We start from the raw sequence: 19,338 nt of genomic DNA on the forward strand, positions 1-19,338 counted from the left end.
GAAAGTCAAACTAGGATGCACGGAGTTCACCGAATCTGAGAAGACTCAGAAGCAAGGGGCAAGCCCACTGAAGTGCAGAAGGGCTGCATTTAGAACTTAGGTGAGCACAGCTTCCTGTCTGAGAAGTGGCTGTTTGGTTTATTTGTTTAAATGGAGCTGTACAGCAGTATAATTTTCCATTAACTTTTATTCCTTCAGTAGATTGTACAATGGACAATGGTTCCATTCCAGAAAATATAAATAAATAAATAAATAAATAAATAAATAAATAAATAAATAAATAAATAAATAAATAAATAAAATTTAACAATCACAGAGGGGAAAAAGGAAAAGCCCTTCATATTTAAAAGAGTGATAATGGAAATAACAATTTGTTCAGATAAAATTATGGTGTCAGAGCCCTAATGAGAACACTGACATTTGAGACACAGGCCCCATATCTAAAATGCATTCTTCTGCCCATCATTAAAAAGACTGGATAAAGTCTAGACTCTTTGGCCCTGCCTGCCCCCAGCCCCTGTCCAAACTTGTTTTCTGGCTCTCTCATCTCCTGCCCTTTCCTGTCCCCACACATACTCCAGCCATCCAGCCAGCTCCCTGGAGATCCCTCAGTGTGCCATGCCATTTGGGGCCTTTCTTTACACATGCTCTGCCCTCAGCCCAGGCCATTCTCCATCCTGTCCACTGGGCATCTTCTACCTTCAAGCTCACTCTCACTCATAACTGCCCTGATGGGCCTCCCACCATGTCTAGAGTGATTACTTTTTCCTCTAGGCTCCCCCTTGCCCTCATTCTCCCCTCTTTTATAGGACTATGTCTTGAACTGCTGTGTTTAGTTTATCCCCTCTACAGAAGATGGTCTCCCTGAGGTGCAGGAAGGAATGCCTTTAATTTTCATTTCCCTGAGGCCCAGCACAGTGCCTGAGGCACATTCATAACTCAATTAATATTTGTTGAATGAATCAGTGCCCACTGAGTCCTCTTAAGACTCTACCCTTCCTGCCACAAAAAGAATCTAGACTTGAGATCAGGATGGTAGGTAATTCTAACATTTCATTCATTCATTCATTCAGCAGACATTTAGTGAGCACCTACTATGTGCCAGGTACTCTTCTAGGAGCCTGAGATATATTAGTGTGCAGAGTAAATGGAGATCCCTGCCCCTGGAAGAGCTTACATTCTAGGTGGAGAGACAGACATTGAACAATAAATGTGATAGATACAGAAGTTAACATGCTTTGTTAAAAAGGGATAAGAGGTAAGGGAGAAAGACAAAAGTTGAGCACAGTAAGAGGGCCTGGGAGTATGTGAGCTGTGATTTTAAATTATGTGTTCAGGGGAGTAGGACCTGCCAAGTAGACAATGAGAAGGTTACATTTGGACAAAGACTTACAGAGTGAGTTTGACATGGGGATATGTAGGGGAAGGGAATCCCAGGCAGAGAGGACATTCAGTGCAAAGACTCTAAGGCCAAAACAAGGAGGTCAGTGAGGCTGGCTAAGAGTGAAGTTGGAAAGAGGTGTATTGAGGCAGGGGGGTGAGGGGGAAAGGTGGCAGATCATGGAGGCCTCACAGGCCATTGAAATGACTATGACCCTGAATGAAATAGGGAACCACTGGAGGATTTTGAGCAAAGAAGCAATAGGATCTGACTTAGATCTGACTTACATTTTAAAAGGATCACTTGGATTTTTTATTGAGAATTTAGTTCTGGGGCCAAGGATAGAAGCAGAGAGATCAGAGAGGTTTTGCAATAATGTGAATGAAAGGTAACAGTGGCATATACCAGGGTTGTAGATGGGGAAAAATCCTAGTTATATTTTGAAGACAGAGAGATGTAAAAACATTTGCTGATACTGATGGGTTTTGTGCAAAGAGAGAATGATCAATCATTAGTCCAAGGTTTTTGACCTAAGCCACTAGAACAGGAGCAAAACTGTAAGTATTTAATTGTACACAGGGGCTATACCTCACTCACCCGCCTACTGCCTGGTAAACATTGAATGAGGTCAGTGCGCGGCAGCATAGCTACCACGTGGAGGCGACCTGATGCAGGAGAGAGCAGACAAAGGGGGCTGTTTAGCTGCCACCACTTCCTGGGGCTAGCCTCTGAGTCGTGCTCCTTTTCTACCTCCTCCTCTTACCCTCTTGTCCCCAGAGTTACAATAATTTTTCTGGTTGGCTCACTTGTCCAAAACTAAAGAGAACTGTGCAGTAGATTTAGCGGAAAATGGTTTAATGGTAGTAGAGTTTAAAGAAGCTCAGATAAGGTTCACGCCATTAATAAAATGATCACGAGGAAGATGATGGTGCTGGCAGTGTCTATAACATTTGCCCTTTGCTGCAGGGTTCATAGATCATAGAAACATTGTACAAAACGAAGAGCGAGCCAATATCAGGATGGCCTTAGTCACACCACGTCAGCTGCTGAACATCTTTTTTAGGCTAAAATACTTCTGAGGCCATCTGCCAAACTGTGTTTTTTTTTTTTAAAAGGCAAATGTGTTCCAAGCATTTGAATGCTTATAATTGGAAAACCTCTGGCAATGGAAAACTTCCTTCTTTGTAAACTGATGCTGCATTTACATATATTGAGATATGGACCATATCCATAAGTAAAGTTGTGCCTTTCTCTGTAAAATGCATTCATAAATCCCAGTTCTTAGTCTGTTATATCAGATCCTTAAGAATTATTTTAAATGCCTTTGTTTAACCAAAATTTTGTGTTTTTTTTAAAAAAAGAAGCCTGGTGTTAAAAAAAAATATTTAATATATTCCTTTGTGTCCTTAGGAACTTTCTGAGCAATTCAGGATGATTTGAAAACTCTTCAAACATGGACGAGAACTCTACTAGAAAGCGTGTATTTCACAATATCATTAAACATTGATTAAGCAACCACTGTATACACAGCACTGTATTGATGGCTGAGAGGACAATGATATTATAAAACTCAGATTTGAATCTTCTTAAAGAACCACTTTCAAAAATGGATTTTCATTCTCTTTCCAGTCAGGCATAGACTACTTTCACAATTATTGTCTATCAATAGAAAAATAACTGAAAATATAGATTGTCTGTCTAGTTTTGCATGTTCCTCTCATCCCTGAAGGTCTCTCTGAAGCAGAGTGGGATCAAGATTTGAAGGCTGTCAGGATATGTTTCTAGTTTAGTTTGCCTCCACACTTGAGGCTGCTCATTTGACTTGGTCTAACGTTCGAAATTGGTGTAGAAATATTTCTCTTGAGAGTCATAACATTTTAGAGGATGTTCCCACTAAGCAGTAATCTGAACTATTTCTTAAAAGGCATGTGAACCTCTAATGCTGATAGTTCGAAGCATAAAGGCTTGGATATGTAGAATAAGATCCAGGAAAACAAAAAGAGAAGAGAAACTGAGAATTAATATTTCTTCATTTCAAAATCCTTAGAACGTCAGCCTTCTTGGTTATATTTTGTCCCTTGGTTTGGGGTGAATTTTAGGCTGGATATTTGCCTTTCATAATCAGCTTGTGTCCACATGGGGTTCAGTCAATCAATTCAGCAGAAGCAAGTAAATCAAACTACCTGTTCGTGTGGACAAAAATATCTAAATTTTCTTTTTCAGCCATTATTCTCATGTTATGAAAAGACGCATCTCTTGCCAGTGAAAACTACCATAAGTGAGCCATGCGTTTCCATTAATGGACCTTCAGCTTATCAGTGGATTATAATTCCCAAGCATCTACTTAAATATATTATCACATCCATCATCACAGCGAAGGGCAAATTCTGGAGCAGTCTTTTGAACTGCTTCCACTGTTTCCAATTTCACAGCCTCAACATTATAAAAGAGTCAGCTTTAGGACCTTGATTTTCTTCCATTTCGTACTTTATAAAAAAGTCAGCAAACTCTTTACCTTTTTTATTTCCATAATGTTAATGAATTTCAGTATATTTCCTGCATGAAGAATTCTGAATAATGCAATTGGAACCTATTGGGAGTGGGAGCTTTTCATTAGAAGTTTCAGATGTCCCAGCCTACAAAGAGCCTTTGAATTTAGATATTTCCTTCTTTTGTGTTAGAACTTGGTTAGAATACCAAGAATATATTTTCAAAATTTTAGAGTAAGAAATATGAATATCTACTTTTCCCAACAAAACCAAACCTCCTTCTCTTCCAATTTTTTTTTTTTTTAATCCACCTTGGATGGAAACCTGCCAGTTACCCTGGGTTACTCTGTTATCACTCTCACATGAAATCAACAAATAAGGATCTCTTTTATCGCTGAAATATTTTCAAATACACTCACTCTCCATCCCAAATACCACCAATCTGAGCGAGGTGACAGTTCTCTCTGACTTCAACTCTGTATTGCTGAAATAGGTGCCCGGCTAGTTACTACATCTCCATCCTTGTCCTTCACCAATTTGTATTCAAAATTCAATTACATCATACTTTTAAAAATATGATTATGACATCTCTTTACTTTAAAAAATGCAATGGTTTTTTTTTTCATTGTCACTGGGATAAAATCTAAATTCTTTAATGTGACTTACAAGCCTTCATAATTGATCAGACTTCCATCTACCTTTCCAGTCTTACCTCTCACTTCCCTCCTCAAGTCATCCTGAACTTTCTTTTTTTGTTCTAATTATGTCATGGCTCTCTGTCTCATCACCCCAGCCCTTAGACATGGTTGATTCTTCTACTTGGAACAAGATTCTATACATTCATTTATTTTTTATTTATTCAACTGCTATTATGATGCAAAGACTTGCTATTTACAACTATGATTATATTATACTATTATAAAGCACCTACTCCATTCTAGATACTAGGAAATAAACCAGTGATTAGACCAGGCATGGTTTCTGTCCTAATAGAGCTTAAAGTCTAGTATGGAAAACAATCATGAAACATATAATGAGATTAGAATTATGTCATGGAAAGTATAAGGTGATGGGGGATCAAATGTCAAGGTAACCATATTTAATTTAGGAGTCAGTGGAGGTTCCTTGAGGAAGTACTGTTGAAGCTAAAATCTGAAGGATGAGGAGGAGTTAGTTATGGTAACAGAAGAATGGGGAAGGTGGAGATGGGGGAATGGAAAGGTGGAAGAAATGTTCCAGTGACACAGTTAAATGGGAACTATATGACTACTGAGGGAAGAAAGAGTCTTTCCTCATTATAAGCATAAGATATTGGGACCAGATATCTTTACTGAATATATTTTTTTGGTGGCCTGTGTTGCAAAGGAAAAAAATTTATAAAGTTCTCATTACCCTTTGTTGATAACTAAGTTCAGGTGGCTCTTCCTTTTATAAATGCTGTTGCTATTAAAGGAATAAAGAAGCATATTGGTTGAGAGACAGTGTCTAGATATCAAGAAACTGGTTTATCCTAAATTTTGCTCATGACTTACTCATGTATCTCTGCTTCGTCATTTGTAAAAGACCAAATGACTTACTCATGTACCTCTGCTTTGTCACTTGTAAAGGGGTAATGGTAATATTATCCAGTTTAACTTACAGGGTAGGATCAAATGAGACAGGGGTGCAAAAACATAAGTACCACACTGCTTAATGATCTTTTTAAAATAGGCATTTCAAGCATATTAAACAGTTTCTCGATTTCAGACAGTTCTCTATATTAGTAGCAACTCAAATTCATTTTTCTTATGATTTCTTAGTTGCAGCAATAGGGGCTGCTTTTCCAATTCCACCACAAGTAGAAAGCCCTCTTCATTACCCTTTAAGGGAAACAGAATTGGATTATGTTTCTTTAAAAAAAACAAAACTGTTCAAAGCAAAACTATTTTGAAGTAGAAAAACTGGAAAACCCAGTTATTTTGCAATCATCCTAAAACAGGACACATTTCTTTGATCACATTCTATGGTCAAGTCCCTCAATTCCTTTACTTTTTATGGAAAAGTTAATTTATCAGTCCTTTCTTACTTTTCTGTTAAAATCTGCTATCTGATCTCCCAGTGGCATATTTATTGACAAATATGACAACACAAATGCAAGGAAAGTTATACTGAAATATAATCTCTATATACTGAAGTAAGAACTTACATATCAAAAAAAAAAATACCATCATGCTATCTTTGTAGGTTATAAGACAGACATAAAATAAAACATCATTAGTTTATGGGTTTACTTTGCCAAAAACTTTTATTCATCCTTGAAAATATTTTAGTTAAAGTTAAGTATATAAGTATCAAAATATCTCTATCATAAATATTTATTTTTTTCTTATATGTTTCTACATGACTAATAGGAACATCAACTCCCTTTCAGAATAAAGGGACAAGCTCATTCTAAAGCGTTTTACAAATGTTGAGAACCACATGAGTACTAATTTACAGAGGCGAAGAGTGAGTTTTTAGTTCTGAATGCCACTTCTCTTTTTGTTTACAGTCTCTTTTTTCTTTCTTAAGCAATTGGATTTCCAAATACAGGAGCTCTATTAAAGGCATGTAATTTCAAAGTTGTTTGGGCCTTCAAATTTTTTTCTATTACAAATTTCAGGCATCTTAAAGAAAGTCTGATGATTTTTATAGCATTAATTATTTCTGTATTGTTGGAGAGAAAAATTTAAAAGCCATTTAAAAGGAGAAAATAGTTTGTGAATAACTGATGGGAAAGAGCTCTTAAGGAAATGTATATTTATGAATCTCATTTAGTTGATCGCCAATTTAATTCTAATTTCTGTCAGTATATGTTTGAAGGAAATAGAGTTCGTGGAATTATGCAGTCAGAAGATTAGTGAGCATGTCTTCCTGCCTTTGGTACAGTGTACAGGCTTATTCAAAAGATATCAGAAATGTGGGGTTCAAGTCTCAAATCTGCCCTCCCATTCTCCATGTCACTTAAGCCACTTAAGAAATCCACTTAGCCTCTGAACATCAGTTTCTCATTTGTAAAATGGAGATAATAATGCCTTTCTTATAAGCTTCTTATTGGGAATAAATGACATAACACAATGAAAATGCTTTGTAGATCAGAAGCTGCCTTATAAAAATAAATGACAAAATTTATCCCTAGCTCAAAGATTCCCATAAGAGATTCTACAAAAAAATAGTTTAATATGTATTTGATGTTTTTGTTCTTGTTTCTGTTTCAATATATATGTACTAAATCCTTCATTCGGTTATAAGCTCCTTAAAGCTACAGAGAGCACAGCATATCCTCTTCCCACGTTGCTCACTGGATTACACGTAACTAATGGATGCTCAGAAGGCATTGCTGATAGGTATTATCCCCTCTTCCTCAGTTCCAATATCAAGCAAGCAGTCACTACTGTCAAAAAGTCTCCTTTCACCTATTCTATGTCTAAACCTCCCTGCTGTAATCCATACCTATTCCCATATATTCTCTCCTCTGAATTCATAGAGAATTGCTGGGTTGGCATCAACTTAACAAAAGCTGTTGCCATTGTTACCAAACTCTCTTTAACTGCAAAACAAAATTCTTGGTTTTCAATCTAAATCATCTACCCCTCTTACAATCCAAAACAAGTGGAATTAAGTACATCCTTAGGCCCAGGAAGAAAAGGGGAGTATCTGCTGGCTTTCTAAAGATTCCTAGAGCCAAGGGAGTTCCAGAGGAAAGCCCATCCCTGTCTGGGCAACTGAGAGGAATAAAGTACATCAACATAAAATGGCTAGAGGAAATACGGACAGAGAAGAAAAGGAGGACAGGGGTGAAGACGCTAGAATCAAAAGAAAGTGAAAGTAGAGTGTTCCCAGGGTACAAACATCCCTTAGAAGACTGTTGGGATGCTCTGGGGTACCCTGATGCTTGAACAAAAAGTCTTTCTTTAATAGGTAAGTTGCCACCAGCTCCTAATACAACACTTCAAAAAGCGAAGGGTTGGTGAGGGATGGCTACCTCAGTCTCCCTGCGTGGATCCTGTAAACGGGCTTATCTGATCTGGGCTCTGCTCAAAGTAGTTCCATATTCTTTTCATGAGGTTTTCAATAAGGAGGCCCAGCTCAACGCACCTTTTAGGTTTAAGAGAGGAATATTTTTAGTCTAAGCCCCTCGCCCAGTCTTTACCAACGTGATGTGGCTTTCATTAAACAGCCCTACGAGGGTCCACGCAATTCTGAGGCTCCGGTAAACACATGTGCCGCCGGCAGCCCGCTCCAGCGCGCCCTGCGTTTCAGCACCGCTGTCTCTGGATAGCGCCTCGCGGGCCCGCCGGGCCAAGGCCTCTCACCCTTCGCTCATCCATCCTCAGTCCACACGCTCCCCTCTTCACGTTTCCCTCAGTGCCAGGAAAAAAGCACCCTAACTTCCTGCATTCCTGCTTCTAAAGTGACCTCCGCGTCCCTTCCTCGGGGTCTAAATGCGCACGCTTCCGCGTCTTTGGGTCCAAGTAGAGCAGCAGCGAAGCCGCGTCGTTTACCCACTGGTGGCCAGACATCGCCGACAGGGACAGGCAACGATCCCCTTTCCCTGGCCCCCGCTGAATCCCACACCAGCAGCCGGGAGCCCCAGCTCGCTCCGTCTGTCTCTTCGCCCCGAAGCCTCCTTGAAAAAAACGCGCGATGATTCCCTTCCCCCACCGCCCCAACACACACACACACACACACACACACACACACACACACACACTCGCACGCCGCAAGCCTTGCGGGTGCCATCTCCGCCCTGGTAGAACCTCCACCAACTTGGGCCCCGATCCTTCAATACTAGCTCGCAAAGGGCCGCCCGCAGCGACCGCCCGGCCCCCTCCCCTTCCGAGGCAGCGGTCAGGGCAGCCTAGCCCAGGCCCCCACCCTCCGGCCCCCACCCCCACATTCACCCGGCCATCCACCTCGCGCGGGCAGTACACGGTCCACAATCCTCAAACGTTTGCCCCTGGGCCGCCTCGAACCACCAGCCAAACCCTAAACGAATTTCTTTGAAGCCCAGCCCTGTTCCTGGCGTGTTGTGTGCGAGTGTTTGTGTCTCCGAAGCATATTCCTCATTAACTCCTTCGAGCTTTCAGCCCAACCTAAACAAACAGCAAGTTATCTCCAACCCTTTCCTCCCTTCGCTCCCTTTAGCCCCATCCGGATCCTCACCAGCCAAGCAGCCAAACCTCTGCACCACCGCACCCCGGTTCTCGAACATCGACCTCCCATCCCACACAAACCAACACTCCCCTCCGGCCCCTCCCCTCCCCCACCCCATGGCCCCTTGTGAGCCGGGTCTGGCCTGAGCGAGTGACGCCTCGGAAGCCCAGTCTGCTTCTCTTCCCGGGAGCCCGGAATGGAGGGGCTGACCTCCCTCCCACCAGTGGGATCAGCTGGCGCGCCCCTCCGGAGGGGTACCCGCCTTACTGTTAGACGCCCTGGAAAACACAGGTGCCGGGGAAAGAGGGAGGCGGAAGCAGTCTCCGGGGGTGGGCGGGAGGACTCACCGAACATCTGAATGTGCCCTTTGGTGATGGGATTGAAGCTGCCGCAGGCAAGCAGGATAACGTGGGTCTTGGTGGTCTCGGTCATGGTGCGGGTGGGTCCCTCGCTCTGGTCCAAGGGTCGGCACTCTTTTTGTGTCTCGATATGTCTGCAGAGGGAGAAAGGAAGGCGAGGCTCCGGCGGTGGATGCTGTGGACTCCAAGGAGCCGCTCCAGACGCAAACCGCGTCACTCTCCGCCTCGCATTAACGCTTGCAGCTCCGGCGAGATCCGAGGTGGCTTTTGTACTGCTCTGCCCGGTCCTCTTTCCTTTCTAGCTTCCTTCGCGTCTCTCGCCCCAGTCTCTCGCCCCTCCCTTTCTTTCACCTCCACCTCACCCCACCCCATCACTCTCTTTTGCTTGGTGTTTTCCTGTGAGTTAAGATGTGGTACCCAAGCCCAGAGCCCTGAATTCTTACAGCATGTGTGAGCTCTTTCTCTTACCTCCTTCTGATTTAGTTTTCCTCCCTCCCTCTAATATTTTTCTCTCCACATCTACTTTCTCTAATATTTCCAAACCCAAAAGTGTTCGATTTTAAGAATTGTTTTCTTTCTTTAGCCCTCACAATTATTTCTTTCAGGAGTATTATTTCTGCCTGCCTTTGCCCCCTTATCTCACGGTTTTGAACTACTGAACTGAGTCCAGAGCTTGACCTAGTGGTTGCCAATAAATAGGGGAACCCGAATCCTTCCGCCGGTATATCCGGCCTTTCTGTGTGTTGAAGCAATGCTATCAGATTGAGAACAGGGATGTGGCAGAGTTGCTAAAGCTGTGTTAGGAAACTACTGCGATCTCACACAAGCATCAAAGTTGAGGCAAAGATTTACCATTCAACAAGTGTCTTTGAGGGCTCACTATGTGTTAAGCTCTGTTATAACCCCTGCTGATAAAGCAAAGTCTCTGTCTTCATCAAGTTTACATTCTACTGGAAGAAGACAGACAATAAACAAACGGGAGGAAAATAATAGACGGCAATTGTGCAATGCACAAGAAGTGAATACAGTTCACTCTATGATAGAACAAAAGGTGAATGCAGGAGAGGGGACCCCTTGAAATGAAGAAGTCAGGGAAGGCCTCTCTGGGGTGGTAAAATTTAAACTCAGACCTACATGGCAAGGAGTTGCTAATTCAAATATTTAGGAACAGAGAAGGGCTTACTGTGCTCTTAGAAATGAAAGAAGGCCAGTGTGACCAGAGTGCATCAATAATGGGGAAAAAGCGCTAAAAGAGAAGACTGGACTGTGAGCAGGACCAAATCAAGCAGGGCTTGTAGGCTAGGGGTGGGTTTGGATTTTTTCTAAGAGGGCTAACTTAGAAAGGAGCAACAAAAAGGAAACCACTGAAGCTTTTAGACAGGGAAGTGGTAAGCAATCTACATTTTAATAAGATCACTCTGGTTGCTGGGTGGAAAATGGGAAGGCAAGGAAAGCATTTAGGCAGTCCTGTTGGTAGTCTAGGCAGGTGGAGTTGTCCTTGGACGAGGAACTGGAGAGTTGAAGTTGATGAGAAGCAAATGGTCTCAGGACAAGTTTCATAGATAAAATCTACAGTCTTTGCAGATGGATTGAATGTGAATGGTGAGGGAAGGAGAAATCCAGGACCATGTCTAGAAATTTGGCTTAAGAAAATGAGTGGACTGAGTGAGAAAGGGGGAAAGAAAGTTTCATGGACAACCAAGTGTTCTCTTCTGATACAACAGATAGACCTAATAATTTGAGTTTTTTTAATGGCCTTTATAAAAATTTAGATATAACTGACATATACCATTGTATTAGTTTTCTGAACTTAGAGATCCACAAGTACGAGTATTTACCATTCCTGGGCTTCATGACTCTTGGATAAATTTCTACCCTATTTTAGTGAGTTGGTCATTGTTTCTAATTTAAGAGAGTGTAGTGGGTGTACACTAAATATTTGTTATAAATTATGCAGAGCAGCAAATCAATCCTAATATGCATAAAATTTCTAGTTTAAAGACAAGTCCAAAGAATTGATATACATGTGTAGTGGGATTTGAATCTTCCTTGACCTAGGATGCAGATTAGTGGGGAAGAGGAGCAGGAGATGTTGAAAGAAGCCTGGTTTGGGCATGAAACTCTGACACTTACTAGCTGAGCAATATTTATTGTCTGCCATGTGCCAGGCATTTGATTTAGGGGCTGTGGACAAAACAAAGTCCCTGCTTTAATACAGCTCATATTCTAGAGGGGGAAATAGACCATAAAAAAAATGAACATAATGCTAATAGATATCATAAGGAAAAATAAAGCCGGGTAAGAAGAAAAGGTAAGGGAAGCCCTCCTTTACGCAAGGTGGTCAGAGATGACCTCTCTGATAAGTCGGGGCCTGAGCAGGAACCTGAAGGGAGCAGAGGAGTCTGTCATTTGAATATCTGGGGGGGAATACACTGGGCAGAAGAGCAGGTACAAGGACCCTGGGAGCAAGGGTGTTTGGGCATCTTCAGCAGACACACCTGTACGGCTGGAGGGAAAAAGCAAGCGGAAAAGCGATGAGAGACCGCCTGGGAAAGTAAGACAGATCAGACAGGGCCTCCTAGGCTCCGCTTAGGGCTTTGGCTTTTTCTCTGAGAGAGACAGGAAGTCACTGGGGGGTTTTGAGCGGAGAAGTGACATGAGCTGACTTACACTTGAACAGTATCATTTTGGCAGGAAATATAAATTTTGGAGTCATCAGTATAGTTTTATATTTAAAATCATAGGATTAAATGAAGTCATCTAGGGAATAACAGATCTATATATATAAAGAAGAAAAGAGGCCCTCAGAAATATGGCTAACATTCATTGAGCATCCGTTGAAGCCCAGACTATGAGCCGTTCACAGATGTTAATTTATTTAACACTCGCAATAACTCTGAGTTCAGTTCATTTTACCCCATTTGAGAGATGAGCATAACGGAGGGCGGAGAAGTGAAATTACTGGTCCAAGTAAGTGCAGAGCCAGACTTGAACCCTGCTAGTTCTGAGTGGCCGCCCTGCTCTTGTTCCAGGCCTTCTATTGTCTCTTGTTTCTCTGCTGTGCTATACAGGCATGCCTTGCTTTAATGCACTTTGCAGATGTGGCATTTTTTTTTCAAATTGAAGGTTTCTGGCAACCCTGAGTTGAGCAAGTGTACCTGTGCCATTTTTCCAATAACATTTGCTCACTTCGGGTCTGTGTGTCACAGTATTTCAAATTTTTTCATTGTCACTGTATTTGTCATGGTGGTCTGTAATAGGCTGTCTTTGATGTTACTGTGGTAATTGTTTTGGAGCACCAGGATGGCACACTTAATAAATGTGTGTGTTCTGACTGCTCTGCTGACCATCCATTCCACCATCTCTCACCCTTTCCTCAGGCCTCCTTATTTCCTGAGACATAATGATATTGAAATTAGGCCAGTTAATAACCCTACGATGGCCTCTAAGTGTTCAAGTGAAAGGAAGGGTCAGTTGATGTGGCAAACTCCATTGTCGTCTTATTTTAAGAAATTGCCACAGCTACCCCATCCTTTAGCAACCACCACCCTGATCAGTCAGCAGCCATCAACATCCAGGCAAGACCTTCCACCACCAACAAAAAGATTATGACTCACTGAAGGCATAGATGACAGTTATCTTTTTTTTTTTTTAGGAATAAAGTATTTTTTAAATTAGAATATATACACTGTTTTTTAAAGCCATAATGCTATTTCAAACTTCACTGACCACAGTATAGTGTAAATATAATTTTTATATGCTTTGGGAAACCAAAAAAATTCATGCATCTCACTTTACTGCAATATTCACTTTATTGTGGTGGTGTGCTACCAAACCTGCAATATCTCTGAAGTATGCCTGAACGAACTGCATCTATGAAAATGAAGGTAACTATACCCACCAAGCCACAGAGATGTGACGATTACCAGTAATGTACGTAGAACACCGAACATACAGTAGATGCTCAATGAGTGCTACATATTTTATAAATGAGAGACTGGAACGCTGTAGCAAACTGAGAATTGCCTTACCAAGTCTTCAAGTTTCCTTTCTTTATGCAGGAAAAATGGAAGAGTAGACAACAAAATTCAGTGTAACCTGCTGGAATGACTGGACATGCAATCAACTCTACAAGTTAATTTTAATAAAAAGAAAGGAAAAAAAAGTCCAATTCAACATTCTAACCCACTGGTCAACAAACATTTACTGATGAGTTAAGTACAAAAATCTTTTTACCAGCCCCGGACCCAGAGGATAACAATGAAATGTAAATTTGTAATACAACACAATAAATATGCTTCAGTGTTAAGGAATAGTTTAAATTCTATAAATTATATTAATTGGTTGTGATTCTGTCTCTTAGAGGTTTCTCTTTGCTTATCTCTAATTTGTGAATTCTTATAGAAGTTTCTGGAATTGGAATAGAAAAACATGGAAAGCAAATCCTGGTTCTGCCACTTGCTTATTGTTTGGCTTTGGGCCAAGTCATTTGTGGCCAAGACTGGAGATACAGTAGTCCACCCTTATCCCTCGATTCATTTCCCAAGGTTTCAGTTACTTCTGGTCAACCTGGGTCTGAAAACAGTCAATGGAAAATTCCAGAGATAAACAATTCATAAGTTTTGAATTACATGCCATTCTGATTAGCATGATGAAATCTCGCACCCCTTTGCTTCATCCCGCCTGGGAACCCCGACCATCAACATCATCTGTTTCTCACATCCAACCATAGACGTCGCTGTGGGTGGATGACCCAGGATCACCCAAAACAGATGATTCTCCTGAAAAATCTTCAGAAGATCAATGTAGTAGCCTAACACTGTGCCATTCATCTCACTCCATCTCATCATGTAGGTGTTTCATCATCTCATCATCACAAGAAGGGCGAGTACAGTACAAGAAGAAATTTTTGAAAGAGGGAGACCAGATTCACATAACTTTTATTACGGTATATTGTTGTAGTTGTTCTATGTTATTATTGTTAATCTTTTACTGTGCCTAATTTATAAATTAAGCTTTATCATAGGTATTTATGTATAGGAAAAAAACACAGCATGTATAGGATTTGGTACTATCCCTGGTTTCAGAGATCCACGGCGGGTCTTGGAACATATCCCCTAGGCCCTGTGTACTTTACAAGGGTCCTATATGGATCAAATAAGACCATGGGTGAGTAAATCAGATTTTTTAAAAAAGCATATTATCAGCTTTAGGTCAAATTCCATAGCTGTTACATAGAAAACACCTATTGTTTTTAAGTGTTTTGTTGTTTCTATTGACGGCTTTGTCGAAGATGTTTCTGGGAGTTTCGATCTTAGAGGGTAATAGTTTGGGGAATGTGCCAACAGTGCATATATCAACCAACAAAAACAGCCCAAAACATACTAACAACAGATTTATTCTCAGTGAAGATTCCAAGGCTGGTTCATAGGATATAGAAATAGGAATGTCAACCCTTGCATAATACATGTACCTTAATATATATAGTGATCTATTCTCAGAGGTGCTTATTTTAACTTAGGTAATATAATTTGGTCCAATATTTCAACTTTCCAACAGCTAGGTAATTGCTTTAGGCTGCAAAGGAACCTGAGTCATTCTCCCACAGCCTTAACTTTGCAATCTGCTCCAGTCAGTTCAGTTTCCAAATGCGCTCAAGGCAGACAGTCCAGCCCAGAACCTTTCCTGCTGTAAACATCTATTCTGATGGGCAGGCTCAAGTGTCTACTGGGTCTGATTTGAAATGCGCATGTGTAAAGTCTAGCAGAGTGTGTATGTATGCTCACTCATCTTCCTATTTGCTTAGTCTAGGTTAATCATCCATCTGCATCACAAATCAGGGTAAAACTATTCCATGTTTATGAAGCTGGGTTCCAGAGTAATACTAGGCGTTGTCCTTTACAGGAAGAGCACAAAGTCACACACACACAAATGTGGCTCCTCTCGTTCCTGGGCTCATGTCAGACATTAAATATTTATTTCATGTTTTTCTGGAAAAAATATTATTCCGAGAAAACCTTGATTTCTTGGGATTCTCTTGAGTTCTCTATATTTGTACAGTTCTCTCTCCTTTGCTTTCTCCACTTCCCTTCAAGATAAACACCTTCAGGGATATGGCTAAAATTATTGGCTTTACTCTCCCATTTTCCGAACAAGCAAATATTTTTACATCTGCGGGGGGAGAAATGTCCCGAAGATTGAGATCCTCCTTCCTCCAGCTCTAAATCCCCCAAATCTCACCCAGATCTACAATTTGTCTGATTATTCTGATCATATTTCAAAAATAAAAGATGTTTCCAGATTTCAAAACCTGGTTTTCAATTACACACATACCAGTACTGCTGGCACCACAGTGAAAAAGAAGAAAGGACACAGGGCTTCATAACCAATAAGCACTGTGCACCATTAAAAATAGCAAGTTTCTTCAACAAGCTTGGATATTTGCTGGTTTATTTACCATGGCTTCTTTCAGATAATGGGGAAGGGGCGTGTACAAATCATTATTTTCATCTTGAGACTGAAGATTTCACTACTTTATCATGAAGTTTTCCCAAGAGAAATAGGAGACAGAAAAAAATCAGTTCTAACAGACTTAGCAAGAAGTATAATTGATTAAGAAGTAAAATAATTCCCTGAAATGACATCTGAGACTATCTCTGCCTCCCTCCTTTAAGTCACCCAAATGGAAAACACAGTTGGCTCAAGGGAGCATTAAATAAAGGATAGGAAACTTGAAATACAAAATATTTTTTCCATCACATCACTATCTCACAATTTGGTTAAGTCAGATATAACCTAGAATTTCAATCCCATGACTTCCCAAACTTACGAGATCACTTGCCAGTAATAACTAAACTAATTTCAAAGGAAATGGAGGCACAAGAAAAACTCGGACCAGTTGGACCGGCTAGCTCCAGTCCTCACAAACCCATATTCATTCTGCTGCTGGAGTTGAGGCAGCTCAAGAGTGGCAGCTGTGTGTTTTTAGATTTTGTAAGTTGCTAGTATTACTCAGGACTCTTTCAGAAATCCGTAACAGAAATCTTATTCAAACTAATTTAGGGTAAAGAGAAAAAGTATTGATCTGTGTGGTTGGGAAGTTGTTTTGTGTTCTTTTATGAGGTGGGCAGCCAGGTGGGGTCGTAAGAGAAGACACAGGAGAGGCTCAGGAAGACAAAGTTTATTATTCTTACAGGTCAGAATTCATGACAGAAGACAGAAGCCATGACGCGCCATGTAGGGCTACATGCAAAAACACCAGGGTGGCCGGAAGGCAGAAGGAGTGGGGAGCTTTGGCCAGGCCTTTATGGGGGTTTCCACAGGAAAGGCAGGGCACGTTAGTCACTTTAGCATAGACTGGTTTGAATACTTCTGGAGGGCTTTGGGCCACAGGGGTCCTGGCCACAGGATGACTACGGTGGGGGAATATTGCCTTTTGAGGTGCGTGGGCCAGATACAGGGAGCATGGCTCTGGAGGGCTAGGCTGCAATCAAAGGCTTGCTCTTGGCCAAGACCTTTGCTGTCTCTAAGAACTGGCTGGCTCTGGGAGGGGCAGTCTCTCCCTAGCCAGAAAGGCATTTTAAAGGTATTTTAAGGTGTCAAAACACCATAATATACAAGGTGGGAATATATATATTTATATTATATACATAGTTGACCCTCCATATCCAGGTTCCACATCTGTAGATTCAACCAATCCGATTGAACCCAAGAAAATGCCTTAATACTCAAGACTCCAACTCCTCGTAGAGAGTAAGCTGACTCTCTTTTTTGGTGGGAGGGTAGAAGCTGGTGGGAAAGGAACAAAGCATTCCAAGATAAGTGAGATTTTAGGTGAATCCAGGCTGTTTGTGCTGTAGCTTTCAAGGACTGAGGAGAGGGTTGAAAACTCTCTTGAGGATGAGAGCTTAATACTCTGACTCTAAGGTGGTCTTGCTTGGCATCTAGCAGCTTTTCAATTCCTTCAGTCTCTCCCTCCCTCCCCCCACCCAGCCCTTCCCTCCCATCCTCTCCCCCTCCTCCCTCTTTCTCCTCCCTCTGCATCATCTGTTATCTGTGCCACGCATCCGCATCGTCCTTCACTCTGGGTACCAGCTTCTCCAAAAGGTTCTTGGTCCCTGCTGTTTCTGTCAAGAATGATTTGGATTTTCATGGCCCAACATGGCCTCCAGTTTCGAGCATCCACTGACCTCAGTTGCTGTGTCTTGGTACAAACTGAAGAGAGAATTCTCTTAGCTTAGCTTGACTCATGTGACTATCTTGGTTCACTCACCAGAAGCCAAAAAAGAAGTTTGCCTCTACCCACCTCTTCAGTCAGGGTTCTACTTCTAATACCCCAAACACACCCCAAAATTAAACTCCCCCATGAAAAACAGGCCCAGGATCTAGAGAAGGAATGGGAAATATGGTGTGACGTGGTACTTTTACTACCCCTAAGATGGCTCCAGAGAAGTAGCTGAGATCAAAAGATTATCATGGGATATAATGAATAGCCTGTAACCAGAGTTAACAATTCTGTACTGCATATTTGAAAGCTGCTAAGAGAGTAGAACTTAAAAGTCCTCATTATAAGAAAAAAAACAATTTTGTAACTATGTATCAGGACAAATGTTAACTAGACCTATTGTGATCATTTTGTAATACTAACATATAATCAAATCATTATGTTGTATAGTTGAAACTAATGTAATCTCAATTATACGTCTTAAAAAAAAAAAAGACTATCCTAACAAGAGAATTTAGGTGATCACTAAACTACTCTGCAGAATTTGAAGGTCACCAAAGCAACAACCAAATGCAAATATAGTCCCCACTCCATCTTTTTCTCCATGTGTCCCTGAATTTGCAATACTGATATCTCCACTAGGTTAAATGACTCGCATGGGGTATTTGCTCTGGGAGACCACTATTACAGCACTGAGCTATTACCTAAGAAAATGAGTTTCTTAAAGAATTTTTGTTTCCTAATTTAAATGAATAAAGCAGTGAATAAAGTAAGACAAAGGAAGAGGAAGGATAGTGGGGGAAAAATGCACACCTTACTTTCAGTCAATTCCTTCCTAAATATCTCCAGGGTTGTTCCATTTTTCTTTACCCTTCTGCTACTTCTCACCTTTTTCCTCTCCAATTACTGAGGAATTCTGGTTGAACTTCTTGCCAGTAATCTTTCCTTTCTCTAAGCCATTTTCCATATACCAGCCAAAGGGATTTTTCTCTAAAATAGAAATCAGATCGTATCACTCTGTGGCTTTGAATCCTTCAATGGTTTCCCAGTATCCTCAGAAAAACATCCAAACTCCTAAAAATCGACTAAGTCCCCTCATGAGCTGATGCCTAGTTGCCCCCCTCCTCACTCTACTCCCTTTACTCGAGTCACACGGATCTTCTTTTAGGCATAAGATGTGGCTTGCTCTCTCAGCCAGCAAATGCCAGCTCTGGATTTATTTTATTTACTCCCCGAGCCTCCTGTGAGCCCCGCAGGCCTGAGTTAACACCACTCCTCACAGGCGCTGTTCTCTTGTATCACGGCACGAGCACAGTGTCCTGTATTGTGAATCCATTTTGGTTTGCTCACACCCTTGGTTGCTTCACACCAACATTCATTCAGACCCTACACTATCCCATTTAATTTTCACCGTACCTCAGTCATCAGTTAAGTCGGTTCTATGATTGTATCTTACAGATGAGGAAACTGAGACTCACAGGAGTTAAGTGGCTTGTTCAAGCCACGCAGCTAGTAAGCGGGGGAGGCAGGCTTTGAGCCTGCGCGGTCAACCTGACGCTTCTGGTACCCACCTCACACAAACCTCCATGGGGGCAGGAACAGCTTCTATCTTGTTCACTATTATATCCCCAGTGATTGTCACAGGCTGGCACATAGCAAGGGCTCAAAAACTATTGGTTTCATAAATGTGGGATGATCTGTGCTTATGGC

At 41.4% G+C, this 19,338-nt stretch overlaps 1 protein-coding gene across 3 annotated transcripts in view; it reads right to left on the reverse strand.

Moving 5' to 3' along the window:
• The window catches only part of NMNAT2 (nicotinamide nucleotide adenylyltransferase 2), a 145,575-nt gene extending 135,992 nt beyond the window's left edge, over window positions 1-9,583 (reverse strand). The window contains exon 1 of one of the 3 annotated variants that reach the window (XM_045516644.2): window positions 9,393-9,568. In XM_045516644.2, coding sequence (XP_045372600.1) covers window positions 9,393-9,477 — 85 coding nt within the window. In that variant the 5' untranslated portion in view covers window positions 9,478-9,568. Of the gene's footprint in view, window positions 1-9,392 lie in introns of all 3 variants that reach the window. The other 2 variants (XM_010954949.3, XM_045516645.2) reach the window with 2 other exon arrangements.
• Window positions 9,584-19,338: the final 9,755 nt, after the last annotated feature.

The sequence above is a fragment of the Camelus bactrianus genome, chromosome 21 (assembly GCF_048773025.1).
Source record: "Camelus bactrianus isolate YW-2024 breed Bactrian camel chromosome 21, ASM4877302v1, whole genome shotgun sequence".
In the NCBI taxonomy this organism is placed as follows: domain Eukaryota; kingdom Metazoa; phylum Chordata; class Mammalia; order Artiodactyla; family Camelidae; genus Camelus; species Camelus bactrianus.